The sequence below is a fragment of the Peromyscus eremicus genome, chromosome 7 (assembly GCF_949786415.1).
Source record: "Peromyscus eremicus chromosome 7, PerEre_H2_v1, whole genome shotgun sequence".
NCBI lineage: Eukaryota > Metazoa > Chordata > Mammalia > Rodentia > Cricetidae > Peromyscus > Peromyscus eremicus.
Window position 1 is genome coordinate 81,156,417 of NC_081422.1, and position 17,841 is coordinate 81,174,257.

Genomic DNA, 17,841 nt, shown 5'->3' on the forward strand with positions numbered 1-17,841 from the left:
TGAAGAATTTGATTTTTTTTAGGATTTATTTTTATTATTTTTAACTATGTATGTAAGTGTGTGTGTACATGAGTGAAGGTGCCCTTGGATGGCAGAGACACTGGATCCCTTGGAACTGGTGGTCAGAGGTGGTTGTGAACTGCCTGAAATGGGTACTGAGAACTGAGCTTGGGTTTTCTGAGAGGGTAGTCAGTCACATGTTCTTTACCAACAGCTGGGCCATCTTTCAGCCCTGGGAATCTGTTTGAAGTAATGTCTATATGTGGCCCAAGTGCAATGCCCCTGCTGTGGTCCTTTATGATAAACGCCTGAGGAAAAACCTCAATCGTTTAAATCTTATTCAACTTACCTGCACCACCCGTAATTCTGCTAGGAGGTCTGTAAAACTCTGGGTTTTGATGGGTTCTGCATTTTCAACTACTTGAGACAGGAAACGATCCTTGTGCATCTGTTCTCTGATTTTGAAAATTAAAATGAAAAGACTTTAAAAAACAAGATACTCCTTTTAATACAAAATATTCTAATAAACTCACACTATATGTATCACTAGAGGAAAAAAATATTAGTCTAAAGATGAAAGTATGGACATGTTAAAGAGAAGAAGTAGACTTGAGGGAAATGCTTATACTTTTCACGTTAGAAGAACAGAAATACTAAGACTTTTGGTTTAATTGAAATTTAAAACATTTGCTTCTAATTCTCAGAGAAAATGAAGTGGAGCTAGTTTTCTAGAGCTTTCTGTGTACTCCTGGTCTTACTGTTGCTGACTCTTTTCTTCTGACAAATACAAATCCCAACTTTATAAACAACAAAACCAAAAACATATCTAGACCTCAGATTCAAATTTTAGATGTTTTTGTCAAGAAATTTCTATAAAATAATATAGTCCTAACGTTCTAAATAAATTATTTAAATAATTATTTAAGTTAATTATTTTATCATGGAAGTTCACTTAGTTTGGGATTTTGGAGTAGCTCTTTCTAGAAGTCAGGTAGTAAAAATGTAGTATTTTTAAAGTTATGTTTATTTAGCTAAAAACTGACACAGAGCCCAAACTGGTCTCTAAGTTGCTATATGGCTGAGGCTGACCTTGAACTTCCAAGCCTTCTTCGTCCCTCCAGACCTAGTGTGTGTGGTACTGGGGACTGAACCCAGACCTCATCAACTGAGCTACATCTCCAGTTCAGACAGGATCTTTGCCAGAAATCCTTATGAGAAGCATCTTGAAAGAAGATGTAAGTATTTTCAAGCCTCTGATCAGCATGTGGCTTTGAGGGCCACACTGACTAGGAAAAACGGACATTAAAACTCTCTCTCTCTCTCTCTCTCTCTCTCTCTCTCTCTCTCTCTCTCTCTCTCTCTCCTTTCTTCCCTCTGTTCACCAATCAGTGTAGCTGTCACGTCTGTCTACTACAGGGTGCATACTGTTCTATTTTACATGGAAGGTCAGTATATGCTAATGGCTACACTTTTCATGTTATAAGCCATCTAAAAAAGGGAGCCTGTTTATAAATATGGTTGGCATTGATGACAGTCATGGTCACCAAAACTTCTGGCCCTGTCCTGAACGATTGGGCATTTATGTGGAATGATGCACTGAAGTCATTCCTAGTGGAAGGCAGTGCTCTAGTATGTTCATGCTTGTAGGTTTGGGGTCTGCTCTTCCAACAGTAGGGTGATGGACCAGGGTCTGGCTTGAGTAAGCAAGCTCTGGTGTCCACCGCTCTGTGGGGAGTGCTGGAGAGTAACAACTCATAGGTGGGTTTTTCCGCCCCCTCTGGACAAGTGACTTCATCTAAACCACAGCCTTTGACCCCGAAGACATTCTGAGTCCCCTCCCAGGTACATCCCAGCCAGTGGCACAAACTGTGGTGTGGTCTATTCTCTAGAGCTCCCTGGTGGCATCAGTGTGAAGCCAGGTTCCAGCAAAGGCCATACCCTTTGTATCCTCTCCCTCTCCTTCTTCACCTTGTTTCTTTTTTTCTTTTTTAGAACTATGATTTCATTTTCTCTTTCCAGAGTTATTCTGTTTCTACAGAACTTAAGGCCAAGCTGACAGTGTGGCTTTTAATTTTATTTTTGTACTATTAATCAATTAATCAAATCATTGTTTAGGGAATAGTTATCTACTGACAAAGACAAGTGTTCTATTTTCACTTTCTTGAAATGTCAAACTCACATATGTGGATATATTGAGAATACTGGAGTATATACTAGCTATCAATCACAAAAAGAAAAATCCTCTGGATATGCACTGTAACAGTTACAAGACTGGAAATCAGTATACAAATGAAAACAGATACATGTAAAAGTATTTTCCATTTCTAAGACAAAAACCCACAGCATTAATGTGGTAACAATATGCTTAGAAACAGTTAAGTATATTCAAGAGAACTTACTTTAAAGAGGCTAACTCACTAAATAAGTTCTGATTTTCCTTAAACATTCGCTCTTCGTTTTTCTTATTTTGTTCCTGGAGATCTTTTACTTGATTATACAATCTTTCATTTTCCTTTTAAAAACAGAAAAATGATTTTTAGTTAAAAGTTAGCAGTACTTTATAACATAAAATGGAATGCTAATAGATAAATCACTTAGGTGGTCTTTAAAATTTCCTTAATTTTAATTTTACAAAATCCTTTTCACATATCTTTTATTATCTTAGAAGTCAACTTCCCTAGACATAACTCTTTCTAAATCGCTAAAAATGCGTCCCTGAAAAAGTTACAAAATTCCCCCAAACTGCAGAGTCTGATGTCAGTGTAAATGCAGAAGGCAGAGTGGAGAAGGAGTCCACACATCCTATCACCTATGTGGTGGGAGAGGGAGAGAAAGCTCAGCAGGAAAAAGAATCAGGAGTAGAGGACAATTCCAGGGGCCTGGCTTCTAACAGTGGGGTAATTCGATATGGAACAAATGAACCCGTGATTAGGTGCTCTGACTTCCTGACCTCACTTTATATTGAGAATCTGCTGAAAACTAAAAGCTTCTGAGGTGGTAACAAAAACTATGGATTATCTCAGCATGTGTGGACTAGGGCCTGGCAGATGGCATGTCAACACACACAGAACTTGTATATTGTCATTTGAGGGGACAGCTGACATGCTTAGGGCCTGTGAAATCTTAAAGTCCCTCCCTGTATGGCAAGATGAGACAGTGCATGAAGGATCTGAACGGCTCTCACTAAACTGAGGGCAGCACCTACCAGAGCAATTGCTATTGCTACTATCCCGAGCAAGCGGTGTGAAAATGCTGTCTCCCAATCTTCTCTGGGCGGTAAAGAATGGCGCCGAGCTCAGATTATAGTTGCAAAGAGAAGTTTAAGGAGCTGGAGGAATCTGACAAGAAGGGAGGCAGAGAAGGAAGCTACATCTTTTTTAAAAATATAATTTATCCATTTTTATTTTATGTGCGTGGGTGTTTTGTTTGCATGTGTGTCTGTGTGAGGATGCCAGATCTTAAACCTGTCCAGACTTATACACACCAGAAGTCCCTGCTGCTATAAACAAACAGAGCTTACACTAAAGAAAAAATGTTCATCCTTGGGGCATCAGCATGTGAGTGCAGACTGATATGCTGAAAATAACAGCAAACTACTCAAAACCTGTTATAAACTTTGAAGAAAGCTAAGGAAATATGCTCATTTCTAAGGAACATGGCTATTCTTTTCCCTTTTTTTTTTTATTTTGCAATACAATTCAGTTCTACATATCAGCCACGGATTCCCTTGTTCTCCCGCCTCCTGCCTCCCTCATCTTCCCTCCAGCCCACCCCCAATTCCCACCTCCTCCAGGGCAAAGCCTTCCCTGCAGACTGAGATCAACCTGGTAGACTCAGTCCAGGCAGGTCCAGTCCCCTCCTCCCAGGCCGAGCCAAGCGATCCTGCATAGGCCCCAGGTTTCAAACAGCCAACTCATGCAATGAGCACAGGACCCGGTCCCACTGCCTGGATGCCTCCTAAACAGATCAAGCCAATCAACTGTCTCACCCATTCAGAGGGCCTGATCCAGTTGGAGGCCCCTCAGCCATTGGTTCATAGTTCATGTGTTTCCATTCGTTTGGCTATTTGTCCCTGTGCTTTATCCAACCTTGGTCTCAACAATTCTCGCTCATATAAACCTCCTCTTTCTCGCTAATTGGACTCCCAGAGTTCCTACTATAGAGCTACAGTAATAAAAACAGCTTGGTACTGGCATAAAAACCGACACGTGGACCAATGGAATCGAATTGAAGACCCTGACATTAATCCGCACACCTATGAACATATAATTTTTGACAAAGAAGCCAAAAGTGCACAATGGAAAAAAGAAAGCATCTTCAACAAATGGTGCTGGCACAACTGGATATCAACATGTAGAAGGCTGCAAATAGATCCATATCTATCACCGTGCACAAAACTTAAGTCCAAGTGGATCAAGGACCTCAACATAAATCCAGCTACTCTGAACCTGCTAGAAGAGAAAGTAGGAAGTAGTCTTGAATGCATTGGCATAGGAGATCACTTCCTAAATATAACACCAGTAGCACAGACACTGAGAGAAACAATCAATCAATGGGACCTCTTGAAACTGAGAAGCTTTTGTAGAGCAAAGGATACGGTCAACCAGGCAAAGCGACAGGAGGACTGATATCCAGAATATATAAGGAACTCAAGAAATTAGACATCAAAATTCCCAAAAGTCCAATTAAGAAATGGGCTATAGAACTAAATAGGGAATTCTCAACAGAGGAAACTCAAATGGCTGAAAGACATTTAAGGAATTGCTCAACATCCCTAATTATCAGGGAAATGCAAATCAAAACAACTCTGAGATACCACCTTACGCCTGTCAGAATGGCTAAGATCAAAAACACTGAAGACACCTTATGCTGGAGAGGATGTGGAGCTAGGGGAACTCTCCTCCACTGCTGGTGGGAATGCAAGCTTGGAACATGGCTATTAAAATAGCATGCAACAGTTTCTGATTGGCTACTGTGTGCCAGGTTAGGAGGATGGTTTGTATTGTTTTATTTTGAATTTCACTATTCCCTTGTCTTATTATATCCCTACTCATAAAGACAGAGGAGTGAGAGGGTTGCACATGGCTCCACAGCAGGTGTTAGAGTTAAGACTTAAAATGAGGTTTTTATTTGAATCCAGAACTGATGTTCTTAGCTACTTGAATCTGGCTAATAAGAAATGTGCAGGCCAATTGGGCAACTCCCCAGCACTTGGGAAGTGGGTCACAATCTTGAGGCCCACCTGGGCTAACCAGTGAGTTCCAGGGTAGAGGAGAGGGGGCAGGAGGGAAGGAGGAGGAGAGGGGGAAAAAAGGTGAGGGGTAAGAACACTAGTCAAATTATTACCTCACTATATCTGCACGTTAAATGACCACAGCAGTATTTTAATATACCTTACTTCTATAGTTAAAGGATCAAAACCCAAGTCGTCAGAGGCTGACGGACCCCCCCACCTGCTGATATCCTTGAAGAAGCGTCTCTTGTTCCTGTATCTCTTTTTGGATTTGTTTCAGTTTTTCTCCGGTGATGGGATCCGAGGTTTCCCCAAGCTGCAGCCATCTCTGCTTTCTGCTTGTTTCTTCAAAGCTACTTAACTTAAAGAAAATGGAGATGAAGAAAGAAGTGAGAGTGATAAAGAGATTCTCAGACCCAGATAACCTCCGTCCCTGACCGTCTGGGAAGTGCTGTGACCACGGTCAAGCCAGCACGGTGGCTTTCTGGTGAGAGAAGAACCCACAAACACGGTGACTCTGGTTCCAGACCTTCTACTGCAGTTCTTGCTAAAACTCTCACTTCTCTGAAGGTCAGGATGAACTCACCGATTTGTGTCTAAAAGAACAGCTGACCCAGGAAAATCATCAAAATGGGCCAAGTTTGACTTCTCTGTGGTTCAATTCACTCTGGAGAGAACCAAGAACCAAGTCTGTACTGTATGTGGCACATACATCAAGTTGAACAGCTCCAGGCTCCAGGATACCAAGGAATTTAGTAGGAAACATAATTGGTTTTTTTTTGTTTTTGTCTTCTTAAGAAATAAGGCTGGGCGGCAGTGGTGCACACCTTTAATCCCAGCACTCGGGAGGCACAGGCAGGTGGATATCTGTGAGTTCGAGGCCAGCCTCGAATAGAGGCTGATCCAGGACAGGCACCAAAACTACACGGAGAAACTCTGTCTCGAAAAACCAAAAAAAAAAAAAAAAGAAAAAAAAAAAAAAAGAAGGAAAATCACAGAACACATGTTTGGTACCTTGGCCTGAAGAATGTAATTTTCTTGGTTCAGTTTGAAGAGCTCCCCTTCCTGCTGTCTCTTTAGATTTTCCAACGTGTTCTCCAGCTCCTTCTCCTTTTCTGAGAATGTAATTTTAATTTGCTCAATTAGGGCTTGTGCACCCCTCCATTTTTCCTCTGCATCCTGAGCTCTTTTCAACATTAGTAATTCTTTCTCTCTGTTCCCACCAGAGGATCCTGAAGGTTCCTTTAAAAAAGAAGCATGACTTCATTACCCTAGTTGTATGGTTAAGACTAGAACACAAAAACAGAAACACAGAGACTGGGAACAACATGGTTAACAATGCTCTATTACAAAGAAACCAATAAGAGCAATGTGAATAAGGGAAAGAAATCTCCTATTTTATTTGTACACATTAATCAACTTCAATTTCATATTTTCTTACAGTGTGCAATGAGTATATTCTTTATTTATAATCTAGTTTTATAATGATTTTAAGATATGAAAATTATTAATATGAACTTCAATACCTACAGTCTGAAACTGGATAGAGGAGTCAGCTGTGGCATCTTCAGGCCTCTTAGGAGTAGCTAGGCTACCTTCACTTTGGGGGGATGATTTATTCAAAGCTGCAGGCTTGATGAGTTTTGTTCCAGATAATATTTCTAAATATTATATAGATAACAGAAGAAAGCATCATAAAAGGAGGGTTGAATGTGCATTCAGCAATGATGGACAATAAATATGAGGTCAGCGGCAACGTGGAGGTAAAATGTAGATCATTACATGGGCTGAGACACCACACCACAACACTGCACCCCAGCGGCCCCCCACTGCACCCCAGCGGCCCCCCACTGCACCCCAGCGGCCGCCCACTGCGCCCCAGCGGTCGCCCACTGTGCCTCAGTGGTCCCCCACTGCGCCCCAGCGGTCCCCCGCTGCACCCCAGAAGCCCCCCGCTGCACCCCAGCAGCCGCCCACTGCACTCCAGCAGCCCCCCACTGCACCCCAGCAGCCGCCCACTGCACCCCAGCAGCCGCCCACTGCACCCCAGCAGCCGCCTACTGCACCCCAGCAGCCACCATAATCAACATCTACAGATGGGGATAAATAAATGTGAAGGGACTGTGGAGCAGGGTAACTTCAAGACTTTCCCAATTTTAAACAAATTCTTCTTTAAGAGGGTCACAGTAAGGATGTCCACATGATGAATCAGAAAGAGCAGCTGGTAGTATGAAGACTATTAGTTCTGAGTCAGTGTGTCTTGAGCACTCTTTTGATACTCAGTGTGAGACAGGGTATCACAGCATCAACGGAGCAATGTACATCATGGAGGATACCACAGCAGTTAGCTTAAGTCTGACTTCAAAGGGTAATAGTACTGTTATAATTCAATAGCATCATCTAGCATTAGAAAAGAGTGTGACTAATATATATTTGGTCTAATTTTCTGCTTTTACAGTAACTTCTAAACTCTCTAAAGAGAGAAGAAATTCTGAGGCCAGTATGCTATTCCGTCAGCAATAAGCATTGTAGGGGAGATGCTTCTGTAAAATCTTAAAGCCCACGTTCAAACGTGACAGGCTCTGTACATTCCATAAACATTATCCAGATGCTTTAAAGGTAAATAAGTAACTTCAAGTTTTATTTTATTTTTTAACAATGATTTCCTGAATATTGGTTTAAATGTATTTTTTAAATTAAAAATATCATATATTTGGAAAACACAGATAAGCTAAAAGAAGAAGTAATTCAAGAGTTCCTCATAGAAAGATTCATTTCTATCTTTTTTGTAGGCATACAAAGGTTTTCCTTATAGTCATCATCATACTTAGTGTGTTTCATGTATTTTCTAAAGAAGTTTCTTAAAGCATTCATAAAAAGATCTAATCATTGCAGATAAACATATGATCCCTTCCAATCATTGGCAGGTTATACCATGACCAAGGGCTAGGTGTGTCCTGCCAGCACATGACTGTTAGGACCACACAGCCCAAAACAGGTGGTTTTGTGTGTAAGTGTAGCCTACCAGTCCTTTTACAACAGAATTTCTATTCCTGAATCTTTTGTCCATATATCTGAGTATGCAATGTACATTGTTTTGCACTATGCTTGTGTCTGGTACCAACAGAGGCAAGAAGGGGGCACTGAATCCTCTGGTATAGAAGGTCCAGACAGTTGGGAGCCACCATGTGGGGTGCTGGCAACAGAACCAGGTCTTCTGCAAGACATCTACCCGGTATTTCCCCCAACCCCTTACCTAAGAAAGAAAAATTCTTAATATGAAATTCAAACAGAAAAACACTGCAGAATTATAACCCTGAAGCCCTCTTTGAAGAAACAATGCATTAACAACATTCAATCAAAAAGAAATGAACCAAAATAATTCCACAGCGGAGCCACAATAAGTAACAGACATTCAAAGTTCCCTTAATAACCAGAAGCAAGAACTAAATCTCCAAACTGAGAGAGACATGGTTGTGAGAGAAAATATACCTTGAAAAAGTAAAACCACTGGTTGACTGGCATGGGGAAGGACAATATATTACTTCATATTTCCTAGAAGGGAAGGAAGTGTTTGGCAATACATAAAATTGAAAATAAAGCCAGGAAACAACAATATAGCTTTAGCAATCTCTCAGAGGTTATCAAAATCTATTTTTTTAAGGGGATCTCTTAGAACATGTAATTTTTTAAGGATGAAGTGTATCTCCTTGGAGATTTAAGTAACCTACATCTAATATATTTAAAAAGAACTTCCAGGGGCTGGGGAGAAGGTTCTTCCAGACGACCCGGGTTTGATACTTAGTGCCCATCTGGTGGTACACAGACGTCTATAACTCCAGTTCTGGGAGGTCCAACGCCCCCTTCTGGGCCTCTCATGTGCCAGGCATGCAAATGGTACACACACACACACACACACACACACACACACACACACACACACACACACACACAGGCAAAAATACCCATACACATAAAATAAGTTAAAAAAATAAAAAGAACTTACAAAGTGTGATCTCATCATTTCTTACAAACTGATTTTTAGGTCAGTATATAAACTAATGCGTTTCATCTGGCATTTTCTGGTATTACTCTTAGAAAACATTTAGTCCATTTATCTACTTCTACTCTCTACCCACCCACCCACCCACCCATCCATCCATCCATCCATCCATCCAACTCGCCTACCCACCCATCCACCCACCCACCCACCCACCCACTCACTCACCTTCTCCCCTCATTTAAGCACTCAGCACTGCACAGTATTCCTTGTTACCTTTCCTTTTTCTTATTTTCCCCTACTTTAGAATTTTAACTCATCAGCAAGTTTTCTTTTCATAACAGTATTACTTTACAAATGAAAATATAAACATGAAATGCTAAATAAAAGGTAACTGGAATAAAAAGGCAGCCCCACATAGCAAGTCTGCCAGCCACTAACCCCCACTTCCCACCAACAGACACCTAATTCTGTCACAAGCAGCAATGTGCTTAGCTCAACTTAACTGTCCCCACCAAACTGTATGCAAACTGGGGCGGCTACACGTTTTAGTCACACGCTGGAAGCAAAAGTCTCCTCGGTAAGTGTTCCAGGGAAGAGATTCTAAGAAAACGCTAACGATTTGGCTGCTCTACTGTTGTTCACAGACAGAACATGGAGACAGACATCATTTTGTAAGAATGGAGACAGAGGGAACTGCAGAAGTGCTTCAGTGGTTAAGAGCATGCATTTTTCCTGCAGAGAACCTAAGTTTGCTTCCCTAAACCCACACCAAGGGGCTCACAATCACCTGTAACTCCAACTCCAGGGCATCTGACACCTCTGACTTCGGTGGGTACCTGTACTCACATGCACATAACCCCACACAGACACACTCTCTCTCAAAAATAAATCTTACAAAAAAGACAGTAGCCACACTGTACGGATTTTGCAATAAGGAAGAAGGGATCTGGTTCCTTTCCAGCTGTCTCTCTCAACTCCCTATCTCTGAACTCACTGTGACATCAAAGAGAAAAGACTTTCATTTGGTTAAGCAACTGGGCTTATTTTTTTTTTTAATTCTAATCAATGTTGATCTGAATTGCATTCTCTACTCTAGTTTGCTTCCCAAGGAACCCAACCCATTACAATCACTCCATAAGAATTACAGCTCTGAGTAAAACTAAAGCCACTCTGGGCATAGCATCAATAAAGAGACAGATACAAAAACCATACTTAACAGTCTAAAGAGAGATTAAAGTAGTTCAGTGAAAGAACAGCTAGACAAGGTCCATTGTTGTGGAATAGTGTTTTAACCAGGCAAAGATGTGTTACATTTGTTTATACTGTGGAATATTACTTTAACTATGTGAAGGTGTGTTACATTTGTTTCTGCTGCATTTATTTAATTATGTAAAGATGTGATTGATCCAAAAAAAAAAAAAAAGATGAATGGCCAATAGCTAGGCAGGAGAGGGATAGGTGGGGCTGGCAGGCGGAGAGAATAAATAGAAGGAGAAATCTAGGCTTGGGGGCGAAGCAGGAGAAGAGAACAAGAGAGAAAGAGAGGGAGATGCCCGGGGCCAGCCAGGCAGCTGCCAGCCAGGAGACACAGAGTAGGACATACAGAAAGAAAGGTAAAAAGCCCTGAGGCAAAATGTAGATGAAGAGAAAAAGTTAAGTTTTAAGAGCTACCATGAAATGAGCCTAAGCTAGGGCCGAGCATTCATAAGTATAAGAAATCTCTGTGCCATGATTTGGGAACTGGTTGGTGGTTCAAAAGAAAAAGCCTGGTACGGTCTATCACTGCATGTTTTATTATAAAAATGAATAATGTGTTTAGATTCTGATAGTCACAAATACTGTAAGGTTTTGAAATATGGAAAAACAAGTTTAGAATATTAGTTAACTTTACTCATAAAAAAATATATTTTTTATCATTTATGTTGATCTGTCTTCATTTGCAATGATTTCAACATACTCAGGTCCTGGCAACCCCTTGGCTTTGGTTCCTTAATGTTCCTTCCCTCTTAGCTGCTCACTCATACTGGCATGATCTCGGTTCTCATCATCAATCATGCAATGACCTTCTAACCTCCAACTTAGTAATCTCTTGGACGCCTACTTCCCATCCTCCCTTCTTTCCTCTTCACTGCTATCTAATGGCATGGTGTTTGATTTCTGAGAAGACTGAAGCAACAGAAGGAACATCCAGATTTCCTCCCTTCCACATCTAGCCAACTGCAAGCCTGTGCTCTCTTCCTGTGCCCCCACTTTTTCTAGAACTCAGAACTGTCCACGTTCCTAGATAATGCAGTCCTATTGTGCACCATTATAGTTCTTCTAAGCCAAGGGCACTGCCCTGGCTTCCTTCTATCTACTACACCATCCGTTCTTTTTCTTGCCATTCAATCTTTCTTAACGGCACACATATAGTCACTATAGTTACTAAGAGTAAAGCCACAATTTTCTTTTTTAAATTTTTAAAAAAAGACTTATTCATTTATGTATTTTATGTATGTGTTTTGTCTACATGTATATCTGCACACTAGAAGGGAGCGTTGGATTCCATTATAGAAGCTGTGAGCTACCATGTCAGTGATGAGAACTGAACTCAGGACCTCTGGAAGAGCAGCCAGTGCTCTTAACGGCTGAACCATCTCTCCAGCCTCTTCTATTTTTAATTTAAAAATATTGTTATTGTGTGTATAATATGTGTATAAGTGTGTGGAGGTGTAGAGGCCAGAGGACAACCCTTAGGAGTTGGTTCTATCTTTCACTTTCATGTGGGTTCTAGGATTAATTCAGGTTGCTAGGCTCGAGTGGCAAACATCTTTACCCACAGTGCTATTGTGGTGGCCCCCAAAGCATCTCTTAACTCCTCTTCCCAAGTCAGCTACACCATCTTCCATCTTTCACAGGAACTTCCCTCCAGAATGTTCTATTACTTGAAGCATTAATTCCATCCACATCCTCCCTTACACTCCCATTCAATCTGCCTTTCAGTCAGCGCTGCAAGGGAACTGACGTACACTGCTGAGGACCACCAGCTGGCTATAACTGAAGAGCAGTTCTCAAGAGTCCAGTTTCTTCCCCTGTGGGCAGCAAGTGGCAGAAGAGACCCCCCTGGAGATATAATGTCCCTAGATGGAAGGTTCTGTCAGGGTTCCCTGCCCCACTCCACCAGCTTTGCAGATCCCCTTTGTCCTGTTGGATCTGCTAGTTGGTGAGCTGTTTGTGTTTACCCTCCAGTTACCCTGTCATAGCTTCAGGTGTCGAAAGACACAGACTTAAGGGTCATATGGAAAGAAGGAACCTCAATTAAGGAACTGCCTCTAGCAGATTGGTCTGTGGATGGCATGTCTGTGGGGCATTTTCTTGACTGCTAATTGAAGTAGAAAGGTCGGTCCACTGTGGGTGGTGCAACCCCTAGGCCGGGAGACCTGGGATGTATAAGAAAGGTAGCTGAGAAATCCAGGGCAACCAAGTCAGTGTGTTCCTCAGTGGTTTTTGCTTCAAGCCTCTGCCTTGGCTTCCCACAATGAGGGACTGTAGCCTGTAAGTTAGAACAAATTCTTCCCTCCCCAAGTTGCTTTTGGTCATGGTTTTGTATCATAACAACAGAAAGAGCTAACAAGAACATCCTCATGCTCAGAAAGTGTCACTGCTTAAAACAAAAAAAATGCCTCTTCTGGTCTTAGTAAGTTCTCAAATGGTATCTTGAGTCTATACTTCCTCTTGAATGCCAGACTTTCAATCTAACTGCCTTCTTATCACTACGTGTAAATCAAAACAGTCATCTTCAAGTCAGAATCTCTCCTTCCTTTCAGCCCAAAAATTTACCTCAATTTTCCTCACCCCAGGGAGGGGCAGCTCCATTCCTTCGGCTGCTTGGACCTAAAACTGCGGCGACCCAACCAGATTTTTATATGATCAGTTCTACCTTTACACCTCTTTTCATCAACCACTTTTCACTGTCTTCATCGCCCCTAGGTCAAAGGCTCTAAACTACACTTACCCTAAAAGGAATACCCAGTTCTTTAATATTCTCCTCCACCAAAACAAAGAAAATGAAATAATATGCTATATGCATCAAACTCTTATCTTGAAAAGAATGCATTCTCACCTTTTCTCCTAAACTGACTTGAGGTGGGAACGGACCTCACGTTTTTACTTTTTGTATTGTCCTTCGAAGTTTTCTTTTCAAGAGCAGAAAGTAACTGGAGCGGTGAACTGGGTCTGCCGTAGCCTGAGCTCCGAGTGGAAACATACAGTCCACTCTGTGGCTTTCTCTTAAGCAGAGGAGGTGCACTTCTGACCTTCTTGTACAGAACCTGTTTGCCACGTACAGGTCCCTCTTCCCCAGCGCTGATCCGAGTCCTGGAAGTCTGTATACAACAAGAAAAAACTCTTTAGTATGGGAATGAACTTCAACGACTGTTGTTGTTAGTGAGAATTTAACACATGGCAAGACTGTGATTGGCAAATAATCGCGGATTGTGAAGGGCAAACCACTACAGCAAGGTTCTCTAATTTATTAGAATTTCGGTGGGGTGAAGCCCAGCTTCAAAGTTAGCAGTAGGACAAAGTACTGCAAAGCAAAATAAGCTTGCTGGAAAGTAAGGTGTGTGTAGTTACTAGAATAATGAATACATCAAGGAGGAAGCGATTTTGAAATGACAACCAAAATTGTCATTTCAATTTTGTTTGGATTTAAGGGACATTGAAAATATCAATACTCTGATGGCTAGTGAACCATCAGCCTGACAGAGTCTGGTTGGGAAATGGCCTGGGAGCCTGTGGTGAGAGGTTCTCCTGACTGGTGAGAAGGCTCTCCTTTCCCCAACTGGGACCCTGGACTATACAGAAGGGGAAAGGAACTGTGCTACATCTGGGATTCATTGCTCTCATCTCCCATGTCTGCTGCCTTGACCTTCCCATCACGGCGGGCTATACCGTCAACTGTGAGGCAACAAACCCTTTCTTCCCCAAGTCACTTTTTTTCTAGAGTATTCTATCACAGTAACAAAAAGAAATACAGCACACTGTCTAGATGCTTTATAGCAAATATAAATTAGAAGGTAAAAATAGAACACTGGAACCATGGGAACTATAAAGCAGAAAGATAAAAACAGAGAAAGAAGGACAATGAAATGTGCCTTTCGTCACAGTTGCTAATCACAATCCTATAAAACGCCAACTCTCCTGTGGTGTAGACTATGAGGAAGATGAGCCATGAGCAACACACTGACACAGAGACTAGTTTCTGAAACTATCCAAGTCTTAAACTAGTTACTCAAAGGAAAGAGAAAGAAACGGATATTGCTGTACTCAGAGATCAGTGCCTAGTCCAACTGTTATGACAGGGGGCCATCTAGCAACCTACGGAGCAGATAGAGACCCCAGAGCTGAACACTAGGCTGAGCCAGGGGAACCCTGCGGAGGGCACAGGGAGGGGAGGGTGCAGGGGCCAGAGGGGTCAAGGACACCACAAGGACACGGCCCACAGAATCAACTAAGCAGGGCTCATAGGGGCTCAGAGACTGAAGAGACAATCATGGACCCTGTATGGGTCTGAACTAGGTCCTCTGCATATAAGTAGAGTTGTGTAGCTGGGTGTTTTTGTAGGACTCCTAACAGTGAGATTTGGGGGTGTCTCTGACTCGTTTGTCTGCTTATGGGACCCTTTTCCTCCTACTGGGTTACCTTGTCCAGCCTTGATATGAGGGTTTGTGCCTAGTTTTACTGTAACTTGTTATGCTGTGTCTGTTATATCCCTGGGAGGCCTGCTCTTTTTTTGAAGAGTAATGAAAGAAAAGTGAATCTGGGGAGAGAGAGAATGTAGAGGGAGTGTTGGGAGAATGGAGGGAGGGAAACCTGTGGTTGGGATTTAATGTATGAGAGAAGAATAAAAGAGAAGAATCAAGTGAATGTTATGGTGGCCCTTTGAACTTGGAGACTGGCTGTTCTGGTAATAAGTGCCACCCACAGATGGTGTCATCAGCCCCACGAACTCAAGCATATACTTCTTACCTGGTTCGTTTTGTCATGCTGAGGTAATAGTGAAGGGTTAACCGTTGTTTTTTTCCTCACAATCTCAAGGTACATTTTGTCCAAACGCTCTTCCATACCAGTTGCTGCCGGGCAGCCACTGCCCACGCTGGCACCCACTGTCCTGCGTAAAGCCGCACTCTCGCCGGGTTCGTGGGGAAACGGGCTCACGTGAGTGAGGTCTTCAGTCACAGTGTTCGCGTTCCTCTTAAGGGGTACAGAGCTCACAGAGTCCCCTTCTTTACTCTCAGCTGCTTTCTTAAGGCTACAGACGAAGGGAGGGCACAGTATAAACTGCATGCAGCATAATTCCTCAAGTTCCATGGCTATCCACCCACATTTGTACAGACATAGGAGCTGTAACTTCAAATGAAGTTACAGTGTTAGACACGTCATACAATACAACGCAATACCAGTTAGTCTGGGACTCTCGCAGGTTATCCTGTAACTGTTTATGCTTTTTTCTGTTCTTTTCAGTCAGGGTCTCATGAAGCCCAGGCTGGCTTCTAACTCACATTTTAGAAGGGGATGTGTAACTCCTGATTCTCCTGCCTCCACCTCTGAGTGCTGAGATTATAAGCATGTGCCATTATGCCCGACTCATTTCAGATAATTTTAATGCAGCACAATAACTTTTACCACAACTTCTTATTAAATCAACATGTATTTGGTTTTTTGTTTGTTTGTTTTGTTTTTCAAGACAGGGTTTCTCTGTGTAACAGCCCTGTGAAGCATGATCCTAATTAGTCTTATTAATAAAAACCAGGAGTCAGATATCGGGATAAAGCTGAAAGATCACAGAAGCAAAGGAGCAGCCACAATCACTTCATACCTCTCTGAATCCTCAGACCAAAAGGGCCTGAGATCCCGTCTCCATCTACCTTATATTCCTGTTTCCACCCTCCCTGTGGGGCATTTACCCAACCACCCCCACAGTTCCCCCGAGTTTTCTTGAGTGTGAGCAGCAGGAAATATTAGATAGAAGGATTTATTGCGGAGAATATCGCGGAGATAAACAGATAGAAAATAAAGGATAGCCTCGAGAGGGCCTGGAACCTATTCCAACGGCCCTGACTGTCTCTGCCCCAGGGTTTTTATAGAGATGCCAAGGGGTGGAGCAAAAGACCTCCTCCCCCAGCACAGGCAAGTGCAGACCATCTCAGACACCTGCACTCAGGCCCGTGGTCTAATTATCCTCTATGAGGACCTGCTGGGTAAAGCCACGAGGAACCCGAGAACGGGCTCCCACACCTCCCTAGTGCTGGGATTAAAGATATGCACCACCACCACCACCTGGCTCTGTTTTTGTTTTATACTGGCTCAATCTCCTGTAGCCCAGGGTGGCCTTGTACTCCTGATCTTCCTGCTTCCTCCTTCCAAGTGCTGGGATTAAAGGTGTGTGCCACCACTGCCTGGCCTCTATGGTTAACTAGTGGCTAGCTCTGCCCTCTAATCTCTAGGCAAGCTTTATTTGTCAGAACACAAACAGAATACCATACAACAGCTCTGGCTGTCCTGGAACTCCCTCTCTAGACCAGGCTGGCTCTGAACTCAGAGAGATAACACCTGCCTCTGCCTCCAGAGTGCTGTGCCACCACTGCCTGGCTTATATCAACATGTATCTGAAGTAGGGGAATTTTTTATATATCTCTGTAAGACTCTAAAGGACTATAATTTATGGCAAGGAATCATAGAGTGTGCCAAAAAGTATAGAAATAACCACAGCGTAGGAAAATTTCACAATAAAAGCATAAAAGTCACCAGGATTTTAAAGTTAGACCATTTACCATTGGATGAACTGAAACAAATTAGACAAGTATTACAAATGTCAGAAACGGGGGCTGGAGAGGTGGCCCAGTGGTTAAGAGCACTGCTGCTCTTGCAGAGACCCTGGGTTCAGTTCCCAGCACTCAGAGTGACTCAGATCTGCCTGTAGCTCCAGTTCCAGAGGATTCAGTGCCCTCTTCTGGCATTTTATGGGTATCAGGGATGCACGTGGTGCCCTGAAATAATGCACTCCAACACTGATATAGATCGTTTTTTTTTGTTGTTGTTGTTTTTTTTCCAAGACAGAATTTCTCTATGTACAGTCCTCCTGGAACTTGCTATGTAGACCAGGCTGGCCTCAAACTCACAGAGATCTGCCTGCCCCTGCCTCCTAGTGCTGGGATTAAAGATGTGTGCCACCACATCTGGCTACATCTTTTTTTTTTTTTTAAATTTGGGAACTATATTTCCAGAGAATATCTTATATTTAGTTAACCACCAGTAAGCCACAGGGCTCTAAAAATGTGAATATATTATGATTTGTGATTGAAGAACATTTTAAGAGGCTACCATTTTTATACTATGTAGACAAGCTACTCAGTAAATGCTGGAAACTTCTAAAGTACTTGGAGTCAGTGGGCAATACATCAGCTCCTTCCTTGTCTAGATGCCAATGCAAACTGTTTCCTGTTCTTGCTGGGTACCAATTCAGCTGCATTTCTCAGACATTTATTAATTCTTGCCATTAGGATGTGGGCACTAGAATGGATGGGCTTTAGGTGCCAGGAAACTGATGGCAGAGGCTAGAGAG

At 42.4% G+C, this 17,841-nt stretch overlaps 1 protein-coding gene across 1 annotated transcript in view; it reads right to left on the reverse strand.

Annotated features, from left to right (window-relative positions):
• Positions 1 to 17,841, reverse strand: part of Cep162 (centrosomal protein 162) — a 70,778-nt gene that overhangs the window by 25,124 nt on the left and 27,813 nt on the right. The window contains exons 12-18 of the mRNA XM_059268329.1: positions 15,246 to 15,528; positions 13,339 to 13,600; positions 6,764 to 6,894; positions 6,248 to 6,475; positions 5,454 to 5,594; positions 2,400 to 2,512; positions 350 to 455 (exon numbers count right to left, since the gene is read on the reverse strand). Coding sequence (XP_059124312.1) covers positions 350 to 455; positions 2,400 to 2,512; positions 5,454 to 5,594; positions 6,248 to 6,475; positions 6,764 to 6,894; positions 13,339 to 13,600; positions 15,246 to 15,528 — 1,264 coding nt within the window. The remainder of the gene's footprint in view (positions 1 to 349; positions 456 to 2,399; positions 2,513 to 5,453; positions 5,595 to 6,247; positions 6,476 to 6,763; positions 6,895 to 13,338; positions 13,601 to 15,245; positions 15,529 to 17,841) is intronic.